This window comes from Engraulis encrasicolus, chromosome 23 (genome assembly GCF_034702125.1).
Source record: "Engraulis encrasicolus isolate BLACKSEA-1 chromosome 23, IST_EnEncr_1.0, whole genome shotgun sequence".
Classification (NCBI taxonomy): domain Eukaryota; kingdom Metazoa; phylum Chordata; class Actinopteri; order Clupeiformes; family Engraulidae; genus Engraulis; species Engraulis encrasicolus.
The window spans coordinates 46,043,005-46,062,509 of NC_085879.1; the positions used below are offsets into that span (position 1 = coordinate 46,043,005).

General features: G+C 42.6%; 1 protein-coding gene and 1 long non-coding RNA gene across 3 annotated transcripts; one reads left to right on the forward strand and one right to left on the reverse strand.

Annotated features, from left to right (window-relative positions):
- Positions 1-10,555: 10,555 nt before the first annotated feature.
- On the reverse strand, positions 10,556-13,165 carry LOC134440407 (uncharacterized). 2 transcript variants are annotated; one of them, XR_010032955.1, is made up of 3 exons: positions 11,646-12,122; positions 11,356-11,514; positions 10,556-10,621 (listed from the first exon to the last, which is right to left on the reverse strand). It is a non-coding gene; the product is annotated as an uncharacterized LOC134440407 (long non-coding RNA). The 2 variants fall into 2 exon arrangements; XR_010032956.1 differs by lacking the exon at positions 10,556-10,621 and adding an exon at positions 12,679-13,165 and having other exon boundaries at positions 11,001-11,514; positions 11,646-11,802.
- A 2,038-nt stretch (positions 13,166-15,203) lies between these two features.
- LOC134440037 (fibroblast growth factor 10-like) lies at positions 15,204-19,246 on the forward strand. Its single transcript, XM_063189964.1, has 5 exons — positions 15,204-15,667; positions 16,544-16,671; positions 18,136-18,184; positions 18,344-18,447; positions 19,046-19,246. Exons 1-5 carry the CDS (start codon positions 15,613-15,615, stop codon positions 19,244-19,246), a joined length of 537 nt encoding a protein of 178 aa, XP_063046034.1. The 5' UTR covers positions 15,204-15,612.
- The last annotated feature ends 259 nt before the right edge of the window (positions 19,247-19,505 follow it).

The window sequence follows — 19,505 nt, forward strand, 5'->3', positions numbered from 1 at the left end:
CGTGCTTTAAAAACAGCTGATGTTGTTGTGGAGGTGTGACCTCCCTGTCAATAATGACAGGTTGGTCACACCTCCTGCTGTTAGAGTTGTCCTCTTAGGATGGTGGTCCAGGTGTGTGAGAGCATGTATGCCCCCTCATCCCTGTTCATGGTACTTGGGCTACGCTTTCTGATCTCCATAGACTCCTTAATCCAGCGGTGGTATCTGTTGTTCTCTTGCTGTATGACTTTTGCCTTGTCCCAGTCCATGATATGATTTTCCCTCCTACAGTGGTCAGTTATGGCTGATTTGAGGTTCTCCTGTGTGGCTCGCTCCTTTATTGCTCTTGTATGTCTTTGTTCTGTTTCCTTTTCACATTCTTTTTTGTGCTCATTTTTTCTTATGTTGAATGTCCTCCCTGTCTCCCCAATATATGACTTGTTGCATGACCGGCACGGAATCTCATATATGACATTGCATTTGTTATGTTGGTCTATTTTGTCCTTGGGGTGTACTAGCAGCTGTCGTAGTTTGGTGTGTGGCTTTACTGGCGTTTGTATCTTGTGTTTCTTCATGGCTCGCTGTATGCGTTCGGTGATCCCTTTGATGTAGGGCAGGATCACCATTCCTTTGTTTTCCGGTTTTTGTGTGGACTGCTTTTTCTTTTTCTTCCCTTGTGTTTCCTCCTTAGTTTTTACCTGTAGGGCGCCTTTTTGAATGGCCCATGGTGGGTATTGGCAAGCTGCAAGTGCCTGTCGGATGTGTTTTTCTTCAGCTGCGCGTTCGTCGGGATCGGTAATGATGGATGCGCGTTCGTAGAGGGCTCTGACAACGGATAGTTTGTGCGCAATGGGGTGTTCGGACGTCCAGAGTAAATATTGGTCCGTGTGTGTTGGTTTTCTGTAGATGGTTATTCTGATGTCTCCCTCGTCTGTGTGGTGAATTTTAATGTCCAGGAATGCTATTGATTTGTCCTTCTCCTCCTCATGTGTGAATTGTATGTTGCCAGTTTGGTCTATGGAGTTGAGGTGATCAGTTAGTTGTTGCGTTCGTCCAATTTTTATTTTCTCTAAAATGTCGTCCACATACCTCCGCCATAACGTGGGTCTGCATTCTTCTGGGGCAGATGTGATGGCCTCCTTCTCCAGGTGTTCCATGAAAAACCCACACATTATGGCAGAGAGTGGGTCCCCCATGGCGAATCCCTCCTTCTGCCTGTATATTGTTCCACGGAACTGAAAATATGTGGATGTGGCGATGAAATTCAGTAATTGGCTTATGTCTTGTGCTGTCAGTAATGTGCGTGTTTTGAGTGTTCTGTCAGTCTCGAGGCGTTGCTGTATGATGTGTAGTGTGGCCTTCACTGGTGTTTTTGTGAACAGTGACACCACATCGTGTGAAATGAGCATCTCATCCTTCTCCACTTTTACCTTTCTCAGTTGTTCGGCTAGCTGTTTGGCGTTCTTGCAGTGGTGTTCCGTTTGGCCGAGAAGTGGTTTTATTATTTCTGCAAGGGCCTTTGAGAGGTTGTAAGTGACGGATCCGATGCTGTCCACAATGGGTCTTAATGGTGCTCCAGGTTTGTGTATTTTGGGGGTTCCATACATCTGTGGGGTTATATTTGCTTTGGGTATAAGGTTGTTGTATGCCGTTTTTTCTATTTTCTTTACGTCCAGTAATGATTTTAGTATGGCTTCGAGTTTTTTCTTTTTGTCTTCTGTTGGATCTTTTCTGAGTACCTCGTACGTGGCCGTGTCTGCCAACATATTGCGCATTTGTGTTTCATATTGTTCTGTGTCCAAGATGACCGTCGTCCTGCCCTTGTCCGCCGGCAGGATCATGATGTTGTTGTTTTTGGCCAAGTTTTTTAGTGCTTTCTCCTCTGCTTTTGTTATATTGCTGGGTGGTGTTTTTGCCGATCTTAGAATGCCTGCTACTTCATTACCATGAACAGGGATGAGGGGGCATACATGCTCTCACACACCTGGACCACCATCCTAAGAGGACAACTCTAACAGCAGGAGGTGTGACCAACCTGTCATTATTGACAGGGAGGTCACACCTCCACAACAACATCAGCTGTTTTTAAAGCACGTCACTCATCAACATCACAGTGACCCTCTGATGAAGACGGAAGTAACACCGTCGAAACATGTCAGGTAAAAGATAAAAACTTTTACATGTCTTAAGGCAAAAGAAACCACTAAGTGCAGAATATAACGATGAGTAATAGTTTGGAAGCGAAACTAAGCTATTCCTTTCTGATCAATAAGTTAATGTTTGAGAAACTTAGCTACAAGAAGTGCAGTGCATGATGGGTACGCCCTTAGTCAGAAATGCAATGCATGGCCAATGCAGCAATGATAATATTTCTGTTGTTACGTACATGGCAAATTGTTTGGATAGCAACTAAATTTCACAAGTGAGGGGAGGAGCTAAGGACGTAGGCTCAGAGCTGGGTAGGTTGTCTGTTGGCCTAGATTGCGTACCCATCATGCACTGCACTTCTTGAAGCTGATGTTCTCAAACATTCACTTAATTATCACAAAAGAGTAGTTAAGTTTTGCTTCAAAACTATTATTCTAATGTTCTGCATTTATTTTGGGTTTTTTTTACAATTAAAACTCAGTGGTACATGAAAAAAAATTACATCTCACCAACCCACCGCCATTGACAAGTGTACGTTCAATCCTTGCTATATATAGGCTCTTGTTAACTCCCTCTCATTGATATGAACAAGAGAACACTAGATAACTCAGCTGGGTAAGTGTTAATTATTTGATATCCCCTTACACTTTGTAGATCAGGGGGGGGGGCTAGGTAGTGCAGGCCTGGGTGGTGTGGGGGCCCTAGGACTTTGGTAGTGCAGAGGCCCTGAGCCATCTGGGCTGACCAATGCATCACTTTAGAATAGGGACCCTTATTCTGCATCTGTTTTCACACTGTTCAGGGTTTGTTCACACAGTGTGTCGGGAGCTTATACACATTGTATTCTGCCACTTACTACTTACTAATAAATAGAAATATAGGCTTACTGGTCCTTACTAAGGTTATATTAGTAATAAATCCCTAATTGGGCATGAACAAGACATTTGTGAATACATGCTTAACAACTGTCTTATTTTGCTTAGTACATGCCTTACAAGTTACTTACACAGGCATTAATATTGTATGTATTAGTGCTAATAGATGTGTCCCTAAAATAAAGTGTTACCATGAATGCAAGTACATCAAGTGTGGTTGTGCTTTTCCAGTTCTCAGAGAAAGCTGGAAAAGTGAAGTCCAGCTACAGGTCAGCGAGCCCAAGGGCTTGCACATCAAACTGTCACCACAAGTTCCGTGGTCTCATCAATATTACATAACATTTCTCTCAGTCCACGCACACCCAGAAAAGTGGCCTAATTTGGAGAGAGAGAGAGAGAGAGAGAGAGAGAGAGAGAGAGAGAGAGAAAGAGAGAGAGAGAGAGGGAAGGAGGTGGAGGAACAGAAAGGCAGTCCACCTGTTTCCAGCCCGGAAATGACTGTGTGTGTGTCTGTGGGCGCTTGTGTGTGTGTGTGTGTGTGTGTGTGTGTGTGTGTGTGTGTGTGTGTGTGTGTGTGTGTGTGTGTGTGTGTGTGTGTGTGTGTGTGTGTGTGTGTGTGTGTGTGTGTGTGTCTGTCTGTGTCTGTGTGTGTGTGTGTGTGTGTCTGTGTGTGTCTCTCTCTCTCTGTGTGTGTGTGTGTGTGTGTGTGTGTGTGTGTGTGTGTGTGTGTGTGTGTGTGTGTGTGTGTGTGTGTAACAGTCTCCAACAGCTGTGTGTTAGTCCAGATGCTGTCCCATCCCTGCCAGCTTGGCAAACACTCCCTCGTTCCTCTTCTCTGCTTTCTTCCCTCTCTCTTCTCTTTCCCTCACTCTTATTCTCTCTTCTCTGCTCTCTACTTTTCACTCACTCTTCTCTTTTCCCTCCCTCTTCTCTCTCACTCTTATTCTCTCATGTACTCAGCAGTCGCCAGTCATTTCTCCTTATTCACCTCTCCCAGCCTTGCACATGGTGTGTGTGTGTGTGTGTGTGTGTGTGTGTGTGTGTGTGTGTGTGTGTGTGTGTGTGTGTGTGTGTGTGTGTGTGTGTGTGCGTGTGTGCCTGCCTTGCTCAAGAGCACCTCATCCATTGAGTGTGGGAGTGGAAGGGTGGGATTTGAGCCTGCAACCCTCTGATCTAAAGTCCATGTCCTTAAAGGGCAACTCCTGCCAATTTCAATGTGCTGTTGTATTGCTCACGCTACCCTTGACTTGTCAGTACCCGGTGACGCCGCAGTTTTTGGCTCAGCCCTTTCCGAGATATGAGCTATTCTAATGGGGGCAACTTTTGTTTACATTTAAAAAAAAAAAACATTTTTATTTATTCCCAAAAACATCCAAAAGGTTATGCAACATCAGCAGACAGCTAGCAAACAGCGATACCTTTGGGGAAAATATTTGGAGTGGGCATACGCTCATTTAAAAAAAAAAAATGTAAACAAAAGTTGCCAAAAACTGCGGCGTCACCGGGTACTGACAAGTCAAGGGTAGCGTGAGCAATACAACAGCACATTGAAATTGGCAGGAGTTGCCCTTTAACCACTAGGCCACAGCTGCCCCATGCTTTCCAATAGAGAGGTGGGGAGAGGAAATCAGACAAGTGTAAATGTATGACTGTACAATCTCTCTTTCTGTCTCTGTCTCTGTCTCTGTCTCTCTCTGTCTCTCTCTCTCTCTCTCTCTCTCTCTCTCTCTCTCTCTCTCTCTCTCTCTCATCCATTGTTAATTGGAGAGGTGATTTCCCTGTAATACATTTTGGCCTGTGTGTATGTCCGTGTGTCCGGATGTAGGAACTGTATCTCATTGTTTCAACAACCATAGTTTACTTTATATCAGGCGTCACCAACGTGGACCTGCTGAGGTGCCCACCAAGGATGTTCATAAACAGTCACGACTACCATACAATATTTTAGTCACAGTTAATGATTTTCTTAATTTAAATATGAGATTATTTCGTTATAGCCTATAAAGAATATATGTAAGAATAATATAGAATATAAAGAATATTGTGCTATGATGATCTCAGTGTTTTGACCTAATGAAGGCACCTCATTGTACATGCCTATTTCCTTCAGGCCAGTTTACTAGGGTAGATGAGTTACATCTCATCACGAAGCCCTCACATGGCACTCAGAGCTGAAGCTCAGCAGCATCCATCAAGTATAATGAGGTTTTGACAACATGTCTGTTGCTAAGTGCTTTGCCTGATGACCAGGAAGTGAGGGAGGTCAGACACTCATAGGTCAGACCTCATACCCTCCACAGGTCTTAACACACACGCACATGCACACGCACACACACACGCACACGCACATGCACACGCACACGCACACGCACACGCACATGCAGCACTTTGCTGCATACATGTCAATTACAGGTAATATTTCCCATTTTGGTATACCAGTAGACCTCATATTACTGTCATGGCTTCAGAAAGGAGAAACAGGAGCAAAAATATCTACAACCACAGAAACAGCTTGGAAGATGTCAGGGAAAGGTCAAGTGCACGTAGATATACACTACACGATCATAATGACACACCTGACTCAGCCCAAGTGGAGGATTGCATTGGTTTCGGGTTGGACCGCCCATATAAGGGGTGGAGGTGCACAGGTGTGGGAGAATTATCACACCGGAGGCAGAGGCAGGGTGAGAGGCTGCCGACTGCAACGGGACTACCGTTGGACCTGAACTTATTTGTATGGCGGATGGACGAACGGGGAGTTAAGAAAAGGGAAGAATAAAAGTGGACCTACTCCTTCTTTTGGGAACGGACTAGACAACGCATCGCTTGGGCTAGCCGGCAACCAGAGCCAATGCGGGGGCTAGCAGTATCCACTGACTCGTCGCCTCGGTAAGCCAATGCTAACGTTCCTTCTTTGGGCTCACAGCACATGCACCGCAACATTAATATCTTACACATCCTTTACCACGTTACTGCACTGAGGGCAGGTAGGGTGACATCAGGTCGAGCCTTAACACAGCAAAAAAGGAAGTTAATTATTTAAACCTTATTGACTAGGGATGTCCCATAGCAAAGCCTTTAGCAGACTGCACTGTGGACCTCAGCTGCATCATCAATCAAATTGCCACTGAGCTCTGATAGTGGTCCTGTGTGAAGTCCTTGACGACCAGGAAATGAATGAGATCTATCAAACTGCCACTGAGTCCTGACAGTGGTCGAAGGACAGTGCTCTTCAGATTTTTTTCTTTGTTTTTCGCCCTGTCCTTCACTCCTTTCATTCATGTATGGTTTATGTGGGATTTAGCACCCAGTTACAAACTGTAAGAATCGTAAGTTGGTAGAGTGAGCACGTCTCCACTTTTTAAGTCCTTGACTACCAGGAAATGAATGAGATCAGCCCATCTGGGGTCAGAGGTCAGAGCTCCTGCTCCCATTGGACGGACTGGCGCCATGCAGCAGTGTTTTTATTTCACGCCAGTGAAAGCCGAAAGCCCAGCTGGGAAACTCCAACTCCCATTGTCATTGTGACACAGCACTACACAGCACACAAGTGAACACTGCAGAAAACGAAATTGCATTTATGCCTCGTCCGTGCAAGGGGGCAGCCCCTAGTGGGGCCAACCTGGCGGGTCGGTAGTCAAGCTGGCAACCTTTGGGCTACAAGTCTGAGGCTCTAACCTCTTACCCATGACTGCCCTGCGCATTCAGTGTTGAGGTGCGACGGATGTGCAAGTAAAGTCATGGTCCTCAACGCTGTGGGAAAAGCACTTTTGTCACGTGATCAGGCAGACATGAAGAAAGAGAGAAAGGGAGAAAGGAGAGGAGAAGAGCAGGAGAAGAGGAGAAAAAGAAAGAGAGGAGGAGAGGAAGAGAAAGGGAAAGAGGAGAGGAGGGTGTATGTGGGCCAGGAGGAGTAGAGGAAGAGAGAAAGGGGAGGAGTAGAGGAGGAGAGGAAGAGAGATGAGAGAGGAAAAGGGCGAGGGGAGAAGAAGGAAAGTAAGTCAGGAGGAATTTTGAGAGGAGGAGAGGAGACAAAGAGAAGAAGAGAGGAGAGAAATGGAAGAAGGAGAGGAGAGAAGGATTGAAATGGAAAGGGGAGAGGAAAGGAGGAGAAGAAGAATGGAAGATAGAAAGGAGAGGAATGGTAGAGAGGAGAGGAGAGGAATGGAAAGAGGAGAAGAGGAGAAGATTGGAAGAGAGAGGAGAGGAGAGGAAGAGGGAAGAGGAATGGAAGAGAGAAGAGAGAGGAGAGGAATGGAGCGAGGAGAGGGAAGGAGGAGAGGAATGGAAGAGAGAGGAGAGGGGAGGAGGAGAGGAAGTGGGCTGGGCAGCTTATTTCCTCCATTATTGACCTCAAGCCGAAGACAAATCAATATGGGCCCAAGAGAGGAACACACACACACACACGCGCACACACACACACACATACACAGACACACACACACACACACACACACACACACACACACACACACACACACACACACACACACATTATGGGCCCAATAGAGCAATGCACACACACACACACACACACACACACACACACACACACACACACACACACACACACACACACACACACACACACACACACACACACACACACACACACACACACACACACACACACACACACACACACACAAAATAATGACTGACTGCTTTATGAAGGGACACTGTAGCAGGATGTGCCATTTGGCCAGGCTGAAAATAGAAACAGCATCCCTCTCTCCAAGGAAAAGAGGATAGGAAACAGCATCCCTCTCTCCAAGGATAAGAGGATAGGAAACAGCATCCCTCTCTCCAAGGAAAAGAGGATAGGAAACAGCATCCCTCTCTCCAAGGATAAGAGGATAGGAGAGAACAACTGCATCTGCAGACCAGATGGACGGGTAGATGAATGAATGCATGAATGAATGAATGAATGAATGAATGAATGAATGAATGAATGAATGAATGAATGAATGAATGAATGAATTAAACTTGTATTACCTAAGGGTACACTGTAGAGTACACACAGGAAATGGTGTTTACATATTTTGCAAAACATCATAATGTGAATGAATGAATGAATGAATGAATGAATGAATGAATGAATGAATGAATGAATGAAACTTGCATTTGTATTAATGGTTCACATAGGTTAATGGTGTTTACATATTTTGCAAGACAAGATTATGTGAATGAATGAATGAATGCTTGAATGAATGAATGAATGAATGAATGAATGAAACTTGCATTTGTATTAATGGTACACATAGGTTAATGGTGTTTACATATTTTGCAAGACATGATTATGTGAATGAATGAATGAATGAATGAATGAATGAATGAATGAATGAATGAATGAAACTTGCATTTGTATTAATGGTTCACATAGGTTAATGCTGTTTACATATTTTGCAAGACATGATTATGTGAATGAATGAATGAATGAATGAATGTATGTACACACTTAAAACTGCGGGGTTATTTTTGGGTATTTGTAATAACCACACATGCTGGGTTAATTGCATCATTTTGTATATGACCCATAAATGGGTTGCAATTGGGTAAAATGCCAACCCATTTTTGTTGGGTTGGTGACGAAGCACAAACTCTGATTTAAATTTCAAGACGCGCCGATCCGCCATCTTTTTGGACAGCCATCAATGATGTCGAGGTAGGTTGAAAATGTTCAATATCCTAAGTTATTATAGCCTACAGTTATTACTAGTTGTTTCCTAGTTTCAGCACATCAACCTGCTTGATTTCAAATCACGTCCGTTATTCATTTAACTTTACCCAGTTGTGCTCATTTCTGATTAGTCCTGACTCGATGCTGTAACCGAATCTGTGATCAGTTAGGTTGTCGTTACTGTGGAAACTGTTAAATAATTTAATTTTCGTAGAGTCGGGCCAATGTGAGGCAGTCAGCCTCAAAGCTAATAGTAGTAGCAGTCGTAATAGACCTACTAATTTTACATTGTTTAAGGTCACATGAGCAGCAGCAAGCAGCCAGGACAACGGAAAATGAGCTAGTTCTAGGCTAGCTACTAGTAGCTAGAAGCATGTTGGAGCCAGCAGAGAACCGGAGCCAGGTTCACGAGCCTCGAGGTTATCACGAGGTCACGTTAGCTGCTAAAGTCAACTAGAACTACAGCTCCAGTAAATTGACCACTGCCTGTGCATTATGCTATTATAGGCCGTAGGGTGACAGCCCTTTTCGTTCAACCTCGCTCCACAGCTTCCGAACAGCAGGTCCCTTAGATGATGAAACGACCAAAGCTATGTTCAACTTACCGTGAAATGTCCGCTTCATGTAATCGTGCACGTAATTAAAACGGTGACATTTTAGTAAGAAATCTTACCCTCTGTAGGGAATGACGATTTTTACGTCACTGGACACCATGTGACCGTTTTAAACCAATCACGTAGCCGATTTACGGGGAAAAAGTGGCAAGCCGTTTGAAAAACTGAAAATAATGACAAGCCGTCTGTCTGACCTACCTATAAGAATCTCCCAAAATACCCTTTTGAAGAGGGTATATAATAACAATTATCAAAAATAATACTCGTGCCTACATTTCTGGATTGGGACAAATTCTAAATAAATAATAAATAATGCTTTATTTACTGAACAAAGCATAATTATGCTATTGACATTTCATACTGTGGATTTGAGCAATTAATGGAAACAATTGCAATAAGTAGGCTATAGATAACCCAGGCTATTGATAACCCTCTAAGTGATTGTAACTCCAAACAGTGCTTTGTTTATAGCACCAACAACTATTGTGCAAGTGGATGATAAGGTTACCTTTTCATGTTCACATATAATAACAATTATCAAAAATAATACTCATGCATATATCTCTGGATTGGGATAAGTTCTAAATAAATCATAAACAGTGCTTTATTTACAGCACAAGGCACAATTTTGCAATTGACATTTCATCCTGTGGTTTTGAGCAATTAATGGAAACAATTACAATAAGTAGGCTATAGATAACCCAGGCTATTGATAACCCTCCAAGTGATTGTAACAGTGCTTTGTTTATAGCACCAACAACTATTATGCAAGTGGATGATAAGGTTACCTTTTCATATTCACATTAATAAATGGAAATAATCTAATGATCAATGATAAGGACCATTCAGGTATTCATGTATTCATTTATTCACTAATAACTATACAACAAATAAAAAAATCAAAACAAGTGGCATACACATGAACCGGCATTTTCATGAACTGTGTGAAAGCATCCAGGTACACATCTTTTGCGCATGCCACAGCAAATGACTTCAGTGAGATTGAAGTTTACTGCAGTTGGGGGCCATGGGCATGACATGCCAGGACTGTGACTAAGCAGCCTCTTCAAAAGCAAAGCTGCTGTGTAAAGTGTCCGTGTCTCCTCTGCTGTGGTTGGTTGCTTTGACTTCCTCCTTTCTGTGTCGCTGTCTGTCTGGCTCATTTCGCTGGACTGAGTCGTCTCCGCACCTGATGGTAACAAGTCCAAGACTGCATTCGTCGACAAGTTCTCAGCAAAAACCAGTTCAGATGTGTTGCGTTTGGCGGGGGTGTGGAACAGTAGCTGGGAAAATCACGACTGAGCCTCTTCTTCAATATATCCTGTCTGTAAACACAAATCAACAAAAAAAGAGGCATATCAGTACAAGCATAGTGGGGCTTCATGTAGTCGCTGATATGCAATAGCCACCCTCACACATTAACTCGGAGTGAATAAATAATATTGGTGGAGTTTACTTGCTATGCAACAGATATAATACCAAGTATTCCCAAGGGAAGCACATACTGTAACGAACATCACACTATCAAGAATACTGCCATCCTCCTTATTTCAAAATATTACAAGTACAGTATGTGCAGATGACAAGCAGAGTGTTAGAGAATAATTTCAGTCAATTTCAACATGCAGTTGTAATGCTCACACTACCCTGGACGTGTCAGTACTAGAGATTTTTTTTTCTTCTTCTTCAGCCTTTTCGGAGATTCTGGTCATTGTAATGAGGGCAGCGCTTTGTTTACATTTCAAAAAACATTTTTATTTATTCCCAAAAACATCCAAAAGGTTATACAACATCAGCCGACAACTAGCAAACAGCGACACCCTTTAAATATTTGGAGTAGGCCTATGTTGTAAACAATGTAAACAAATGCTGCCCCCATTAGAATAGCTCATATCTCGGAAAGGGCTGAGCCGAAAAATGTGCCATCACCGGGTACTGACAAGTTAAGGGTATGAGCAATACAACAGCATATTGAAATTGACTGAAGTGGTCCTTTAAGTCACATGCGTGAACTTTCCCTTGGATTTGACAAATTCGTAATACACTGACTTGCAATTACCTGTAGGTTGAAGCATCAACACCTTCACTTGACTGCACAAGGGCAATAAAGGCCTTCCTCAGTTGGCTCATCCTCAGCACCTCTTGGTTGATCAGTAGCCTTTAGCGGATTACCCTCTCGCAGAATAACTTGTAGCTCAGATCAAATGTTGGCCCAATCCTTACAAAAATATAGAAGAAGATGTGTGTTGTGAGAGCTTTCTTTGTGAGATCCATGTTGTGAGAACAAACTGTCTCAATCATAGGACACACATTGTACTGTGTTTCTATATAAAATTAAGATTGACTTACTGTTCTTTCTCTGCTCTGACAGGCTCACTCAAAAACCTTGTGTACTCTCTGTAGCAACTTCTGTGGTACTGCACCTCCAGAGCCACACAGTCTCTGTCCTTGATGTGAATGAGGATGCTCTTGGCTTCCTTTACTTCAGCTGCTTCCTGCAACTTGCCTTGTACAAAAGAAAAGAAAAAAGAATGAATAAATAGACAGGCAAACAATTAGACATTTTTCCTGGTGGAGTGGTATTGTAAAAAAACAAAATGGCGATGGGTGTTGCACCCCCCAAAAAAGCATTCCGTAGCCTCTTACTGCAGTGCAGATGGGGTTGCCAGCGGGCCTATTCACTATTTGCTGAAAACTACATCATAACAACATTGCTATGACAGTGCAGAGTAACAGATTAAGACATACATATTAAAATTTTGGTGACAGTAAGGTTATAACATAGGTGCTGTGCTAAGGGGTTAAGCACACAGATGTACAGCACAGCCAGGACACAACTCTTGAGCCTGGTCACTGAGGCTGCCCAGGGACAGAAGCGGAAAAATCCCAAGTGTACAAGTGAGAGAGGGGGGCAGTGGGGGGTAGGGGAATGGCACGGGGGATGGGATGGCAGAAGCAGTGTCTTAACCAGACAGGCCATCAGGCTGAGGAGCCACATTTCTGAACAGATATTCAGAGTCATATCAACATCAGGCATGCTTTGACATCCATATAAACATACCCTATCCTATTTAAGACAAAGTGTGATTCATTTAAACATCTAAAACCTAAAACACTGGGGGTACTATAGGCATGGGGATGTTTTGCAGGCTATTGGAATGTAATTTCACACCCACACACATAACACATTATGCCAATTCACACGTGCATTCATATTAGAATTAGACAAAAAAAACAATGATTGTGCAGCAGTGTGGGCTAGATAGTCAGTCAACTTCTACTAACATCTGTGTGTGTGTGTGTGTGTGTGTGTGTGTGTGTGTGATTTGGGGGATGGGATGCATTCGCATAGACTGTGTGGTGGGGGTGAGAGTAATCTTACCTGCGGTTAAAGTCTGTGTTTTCGTTCTCTTTGACGTCTGCCACTCGCGACGATAAATTTGCCGTCTTTCTTGCAAATCATGCAGACAGAAGGAAGAACGGGGCCAGAGCTCGTGATGGCCAAGCTTGATCTGGATCGCAGTTTCCTGGTCGGAGTGGTGGTCACAGCCGATAAAGCGGAGGTAGCCTGGCTAGTTCGGGGGTCTTGTTGGCCATCTCCCCTCTCTGCCTCTCGCAAGACACGCCGTGTGACTCGTTCAATTTCCCGCTTGTCAATAAACCTCCGGTAGCATGTGGGATGGAGAGCCGCATCCTCGGGAATTTCGTCAAACTCCAACTCAATACATTGCTTAAAATGTTCTGCTACGTCTCTGCACTCACCCTTCAATTCTAGCCGCTGCCGAAAATTTCGATATGTATTCCACCGTATATTGGTGAAATTCTGTGTTTCTTCATGCTTGACCGAAGATATATGCATGTTACACAACTTGCGTTTCGAAGATGTCTTTTTTGTACATTTTCGGTCGAGATTTCGTCTTCCTCGGTACTACTAGATGATCGACCAGCTCCTTCGGTAGCCATGCTACTTCCGTTTACTCCTCATCTCAGCTGACATAGCAGTTAGCTGATTCGTTCCTTCTGATGACGCTTCAACCGTGGCACCTCTCGAGGCGAAAAGTATTATTACGCCGGCCGAATATCTACATACGCCTCGGAGACAGTAGTTCGTCATTACACGTTGCGAATTTGAATAGCCTTGCAGTGCGGACTATTCCGAACAGAGGTTTTAAATCCTCTATATAAGTCTTTCTTTTTTATGAACTGAATGTCTGTTTGTTCGGAGGCTGTGGAGCGAAGTTCGGTTTCTGAAGCACTTTTCGAGGGTCACCTTCCGGCCTATTAGTTCCATTCAAAATAATGGCTGGATACATTCATGAATCAATCACCAGATTACTTTCTGGGGTTGTTGGAAGAGGTTGTAGGAAGATATGCTTCATCTACAACTACTCGTGAGAACGCCAACAGTAAGAGAATAATTTGTTATTCGTTAGAATTTAACAAAAAAGCTCCAGCATGCTGCAGATGCCAGTCTTGTTTTGTTAGCGCGCTAGCTACCGAACTTTTATGCTAATGTTTAGCTAAGAGGAGCCGGGTTACTTATAAACACCACCTACATATTAACTGATATTATCTCCGATGGAAAAAAAACAATGCAAAAGGTATTGACATTGGCGCTGTGTTCAACTTAAAGTGACTCAAATAGCGCCTAGCAAGATGGCAGTCTGCATGCAAACAGCAGCAAGTTTCATCCCACTAGCTGCAGTTTAGTATTGGGTGTATAATTCCTGTCATTGGTACGTTTTACGTCTACATTAACATCTCAAGGTGCCGTTTTCATGATGATTGTGAGATCGTTAAATAATATGTCACATAATGGCTTGTTGATGGCTTTTAACAATCTGTTAATGGGCTTTAGTTTTCAGTGGAATTCTAGTCATTGATTGAAGGCTAACAATAACACTGCTCTCTGGTGATGGACAGAACAACTTGAGCTTGATGATGAAGCAAGGCAGTCTTTTTTTCTGAGAATAGCCCAATAGGAGATATGACTGTACAGCTGAGAAACCTAGAACCCATATATCTACAGACACAGACAATATAGTCCATAGTAGCCACCAAAATGACATTAATGAATTAAGTTGATTTGCATTTGTAAATCGTTAAAACTAAAAGTATTTTGCATTATTATTCAGCCATGTCCAGTCATTTGCATTTTCTTTTTTTTTAAGGCAGGATTAAACACTTAGGCCTAAGTAACCAAAGATAAGTTAATTCTTTTACCTAACCTTATCTAACATGTCATGTATTTCAATCTTTGTTGCTCATATTCTGCTACACATAGCCTACTTTTCTAATGCTTTTGTGATGAAATAGCTTATGTAAGTACAATATTATGCATAATAAGTATGTAATAATGTAATAATGATTAGTGCTATTGGCACCCTTTTGGTCTCCTTGGTAGGCCCTATTCGAGTTGCAAAAGTCATTCAAGTCATTCATCATTTTGACCCTGACATGGCACCCACATAAGAATAAGATAAATACATAAGTGTAAATAAATACCGGTACTAAGCTTAAAAAACAATGAAATTCTTGTTTCACCGTGTATCGTATAGGGTCGCGTGGACGTACCAAAAAGTTCAGGCTCAGGATTTTTTTAAACTTTAATCCCTGTAAATAAGATGACAGTTTCATATGTCTTCTGGGCCCATCTAGAATGATCTTTGCCATATGCAACACTGTTAAATGTCTGCATTATGTTCATTAATCAACTGTTGTGTTTATGGTCAGTTTTTCAACAGCTGTCATTGTTGAGTGTCATAGAATGCTTATTGACAATGGGTATTTCATGATCTAATAACTCATAAAATGATTTTACAGAACTCATACAGAAACCTTATATGCCTGCAATTTTCATAATTATTTTTATATTATTATTTTATAATTATTTTTTTCTGTGTAATAGATCAGTAATTAGTCTCTGAACATATTCGCTTCTGAGTGACACAGTCTCTCCGTGATGGTCTTTTTTATTTGTGCATTCATGTTGGCAGTCATTATAGTTCCTTTTTAAATTGTCTTCCTTGCGTTATTTTGTAGAATAATCCAACTATTACAACATGTTTTGGTCCTGTCCCAACTTTTTTTGAGATTTGTTGCATGAGTCAAATTTTGAATAGCCACATATTTCCCTCAATTAATTAATACTTAAGCCTGGCTTGAACAGTTGATATGTTGACCTTGTGCTATTGTCCAACCGACATCCATTTGTGACATCCCCATGTAGATCTCCCAGGATTTCTCCATATTGCAGCCAGACGCGACAAACAAATTAATATCCAACTGGACACACTTCACTGAGAAGATTATTGCCATGGCTGGGAAGGAGAAGATTGGAGACCTGCTCAACATTGACAGCCTCTCTGAAGGTATGACGTGTATCTATTAGTTTACACATTGAGACTTACAGCCTCTGCACACAGGCTCCGGCAAAGGAGGTGTAATGGCACTCCTATCACATCTCTTAACAAATGAAATAATCACTGAAAAACTGCATTCTATGTTTGCTTGGGTCATCTTTGTTTAATGTTTATTCGTGTGCAATGAAAAGCTCCAAGAGTTTAAAAAAAGGGTAAAACATAAAAAGGCAAAAGTACCGTATTTTCCGCACCAAACTGGAGGGCTCTTCTGTCTTGGGTAGTGGTCTTACCATACCAGGCTGTAAAATTGCCAGTTAAGATACTATATATTGTACAGCGGTAGAAGTTGTTCATCTCCTACTCTCCATGCCATATCTGTGCAGGTGCCTCAGAAAAATCAGTCAAGTGCAGTGGACAGCACAGTTTCAATGACGAGCATACAGTGCCGTGATATTTGTGCCCCCCTACACGTTTCTTTACTGCTTTCTCCATTTGTGGATGATGGCTCTGACCATGGTTTGCAGATGCCCCAATGATTTAGAAATGGCTTTGGCAATTGCTTTTTCACACAGGCTCATGCAGGTTTTATGGCGTTATTCTCTTACAAAATTCAATAATCACTAAAAAACTGCATTTCATTTTGTGTAATGTTAATGTTAATATTTGTTTGATTATCTGAAAATGTTAAGTGTGCCGAATGTGCAAAAAAGTAAAGAAATCAGTAGGAGGCGCAAATATCCGCGCGGCACTGTAGTTGCAATACCATGCATGAGAAAAAGTGTGTTCAAACTCTGTAACATAAAAACTATATTGTGATTTCTTTTTTTCAGATTATCGCAGTTTGATTTTTATTCTTCTATTCTTTGAATGTTTCTAACATTGCAGAAAGAAGAGGAGATGTTGCGTTGCTCCTCCTTCCGAGGATTATCCCTCCAACTACCTACAAGCAAGGCCGGAAATACATGAGACCTAGTCAGCTTGAAACGTCAAGGGCGTTCATTGATGAACAACCTGTGAGTATATACAAATTAAATCTCTACTACATAGCAATTGTTGGGTACCCTAACGAGTCAAGTCAAGTCAGTTCTTATTGTCACTTTCTTCATATCCACAAGTCATACAAAGAAAATGAAATTACGTTTCTCTCTCTGTCTATACCATGCCAAGACATAGACATACACAGGCAGGGCCGGTTTTAAGCATAGGCCAGCTAGGCGGTCGCCTAGGGCGCCATGTGAAGAAGGAGCGCCGAAATGGCATTCTCCGATGCGTAATTTTGCGATATGGAGGTTTTTTTATGAAGTCGCAATCAACAAAGCGTGGCAAAAGCGCTCCTCACGGCAAAACGCCCCTCAGCCAATAGTAATATCGCTTTCAACTGTCTCTGGAAAGTCTGTGAACCAATAAACAGACAGTCCTGAGAAAGGGGGCGGGATGAATGACAGCGTGCGATCTATTTTGAATTTGGAGACTCACTCGAGAGACAGAGGGAAGCACAGACAGAGCAGTGCTGCTCTGCTGGGTGGAGAATTGTTATGTTCTCATTAAACCAGTCATTGCATGATGCAGGAGTTGCAGAGGTTGTTTTGGAACTATGTGGATTTAATCAGCAACCGTTTGTGATTATGGAAAGCCTAATAGGTATGAGGCTACTGTTTGGAATTAGAGGGGAAAAGAGCTTTGCTTTTGATCTGAGAAATCGCTAGGTAGCATGCTGTCATTAGCCAAGTATGCCAAGCAATGAAATCCAAGCAATGTAAAGACTGGTGCAATGTTTAAAACAATTTTAGCTGCCATATGTCCTTCCATTTCCAGACCAGAATGACATACATGAATCATGTAACACAGAACCATGCACAGCATGTTTTCATGCTGAGTGATGTAGTATTGCAGACAAGTGAGGCTATTTACTATATTTTGTATATTATGAAATTCAAAAGCGTGACAGCTCTTCTCCCTTTCTCTCACCCTGTCCCTCCAGTTCAAACACATAGATAGCCCCCTTCTCATTCTCCTACTCACAAATGCACCACTATTTCCAGTCCAGAAATTAAATTGGTTCGGAATCATAGACAGCACAAATGTGTAGCTTATTAAAATTGTTATGCTGACATGCTTTGTGATGCTGTAGGTAGTGTAGATAGACTATCAATGCAGACCTCCTTGGTAGGCCTATTGTCTACACATGCATTTTACATGCAAATGTACTGTATCACTCTCCTGGCATTTCAATTCCATATTACAATTCAAACATATTGATAACCTCCCTCTCATCTGGGGTTGGGGGCACCACCATCACATCCAACACACCACACAGTGAAGCTACTTTCATGCGACTCAATCTGATGTGTTGATCGCCTGTCAAAAAGAACCAGAAATTCCTTTTGATGCAAAACAATTATTGTTCTTGAAGCTATGTAGTTAAGCTTACTCTATTACTCTATGTAGTTAAGCTCTCTCTCTCTGTCTCTGTACAGGTTGGCACCAACATTCCGGAGTACCTTGCAAAAAGAACTTCTGAAGCAGGTCATGATACTCCCTATAGGACTTAATTCAAATCTCACACACACCAATTTTAGCCAGGTGCAGACCCAAAATGTAAAAGTTCAATGTAATGCAAGGATGAAACGATTTAAGTGCACATATTTCCCCCTCCCCTAAACATTTTGTTTGTTTACTTCCCAGGTATCCTGGAGATCACGTCAGTTGATGTTGGCATCGTGGCCGTCAGGGGTCTCCATAGCAACTACTACTTGGCGATCAACAAGAAAGGGGACGTCTATGGCGCTGTGAGTATATAAACTCTCTCTCTATCTGTCTCTGTCTCTCTCTCTCTCTCTCTCTCTGACTTCAGACATTTTTTCTGCATGACAACAGATATATACGTTATATTTGCCATGTGTTTTAACCCCTTAAGGGCTTCATAAATTTGTTGTTACCAGTATGGTAGTGACCAAGTCGTAGTGCATTACCAAAGGGCCTGTGTTGTGTCATAGTATTGTAGTGCTATGGTAGTTACATTTCAATGACTATTACAGCGTGCCACTGGAGGTACGGCGCGCATTAAGGGGCTAACAGCTGTGGTGCACTGTACGGCATGAACTGTAAGCTGTATGTTTATAGGTAGGCTACCTATCAGAAATGTTAGATTCCTGAAAGGACTTTTAGGAGTTGCTCTTCCACAATGCCAAATTATTTTTAGGGCAATGTTTAATGTTTATAATGTGGTCTATAATTCTCTTCTCTTCTGCAGCCAGTGTGTGGCATGACCTTAGAGACGTTGTCTGGGTTCCTCCACAGTGAGAAAACAAAGGTTGTAGGGGGAACTTAACTTTTACTTTGCGATTTATTGTTTTCTCTTCTCTTCTCTTCTCTTCTCTTCCGCAGCGAGAGTACGGCATGAACTGTAAGCTGAAGGAGCGCATCGAGGAGAACGGCTACAACACGTACGCCTCGGCCGAGTGGCGGAACAGGAAGCGCCAGATGTTCGTGAGCCTGAGCGCCAACGGGAGGCCGCTACGGGGACGGAAGACCAGGAGGAAGAACTCCGCCACCCACTTCCAGCTCACTGCTGCACCGTGGAGGTAGTGCTGGTGGTCTGTGACTCGCGGTCTGTGACTCGCTGCGCAGTGTAACTAATACAAATATACATACTTGCGCAAACACAGTGGGTCGCGGACTACTCACTGTAAATGGTGGCCCCTGATGGGTCAGAACCAGTTGGAAACCCCTGCTCCACACCACAGGCCTACTATGCCAGGCATTCTCAAAAGCAAAGAACTGGTGTGACCAAGGAAGAAGATTGGTTGGGGAAAACAACAACAACAACCACAACAAAAGTATAGCA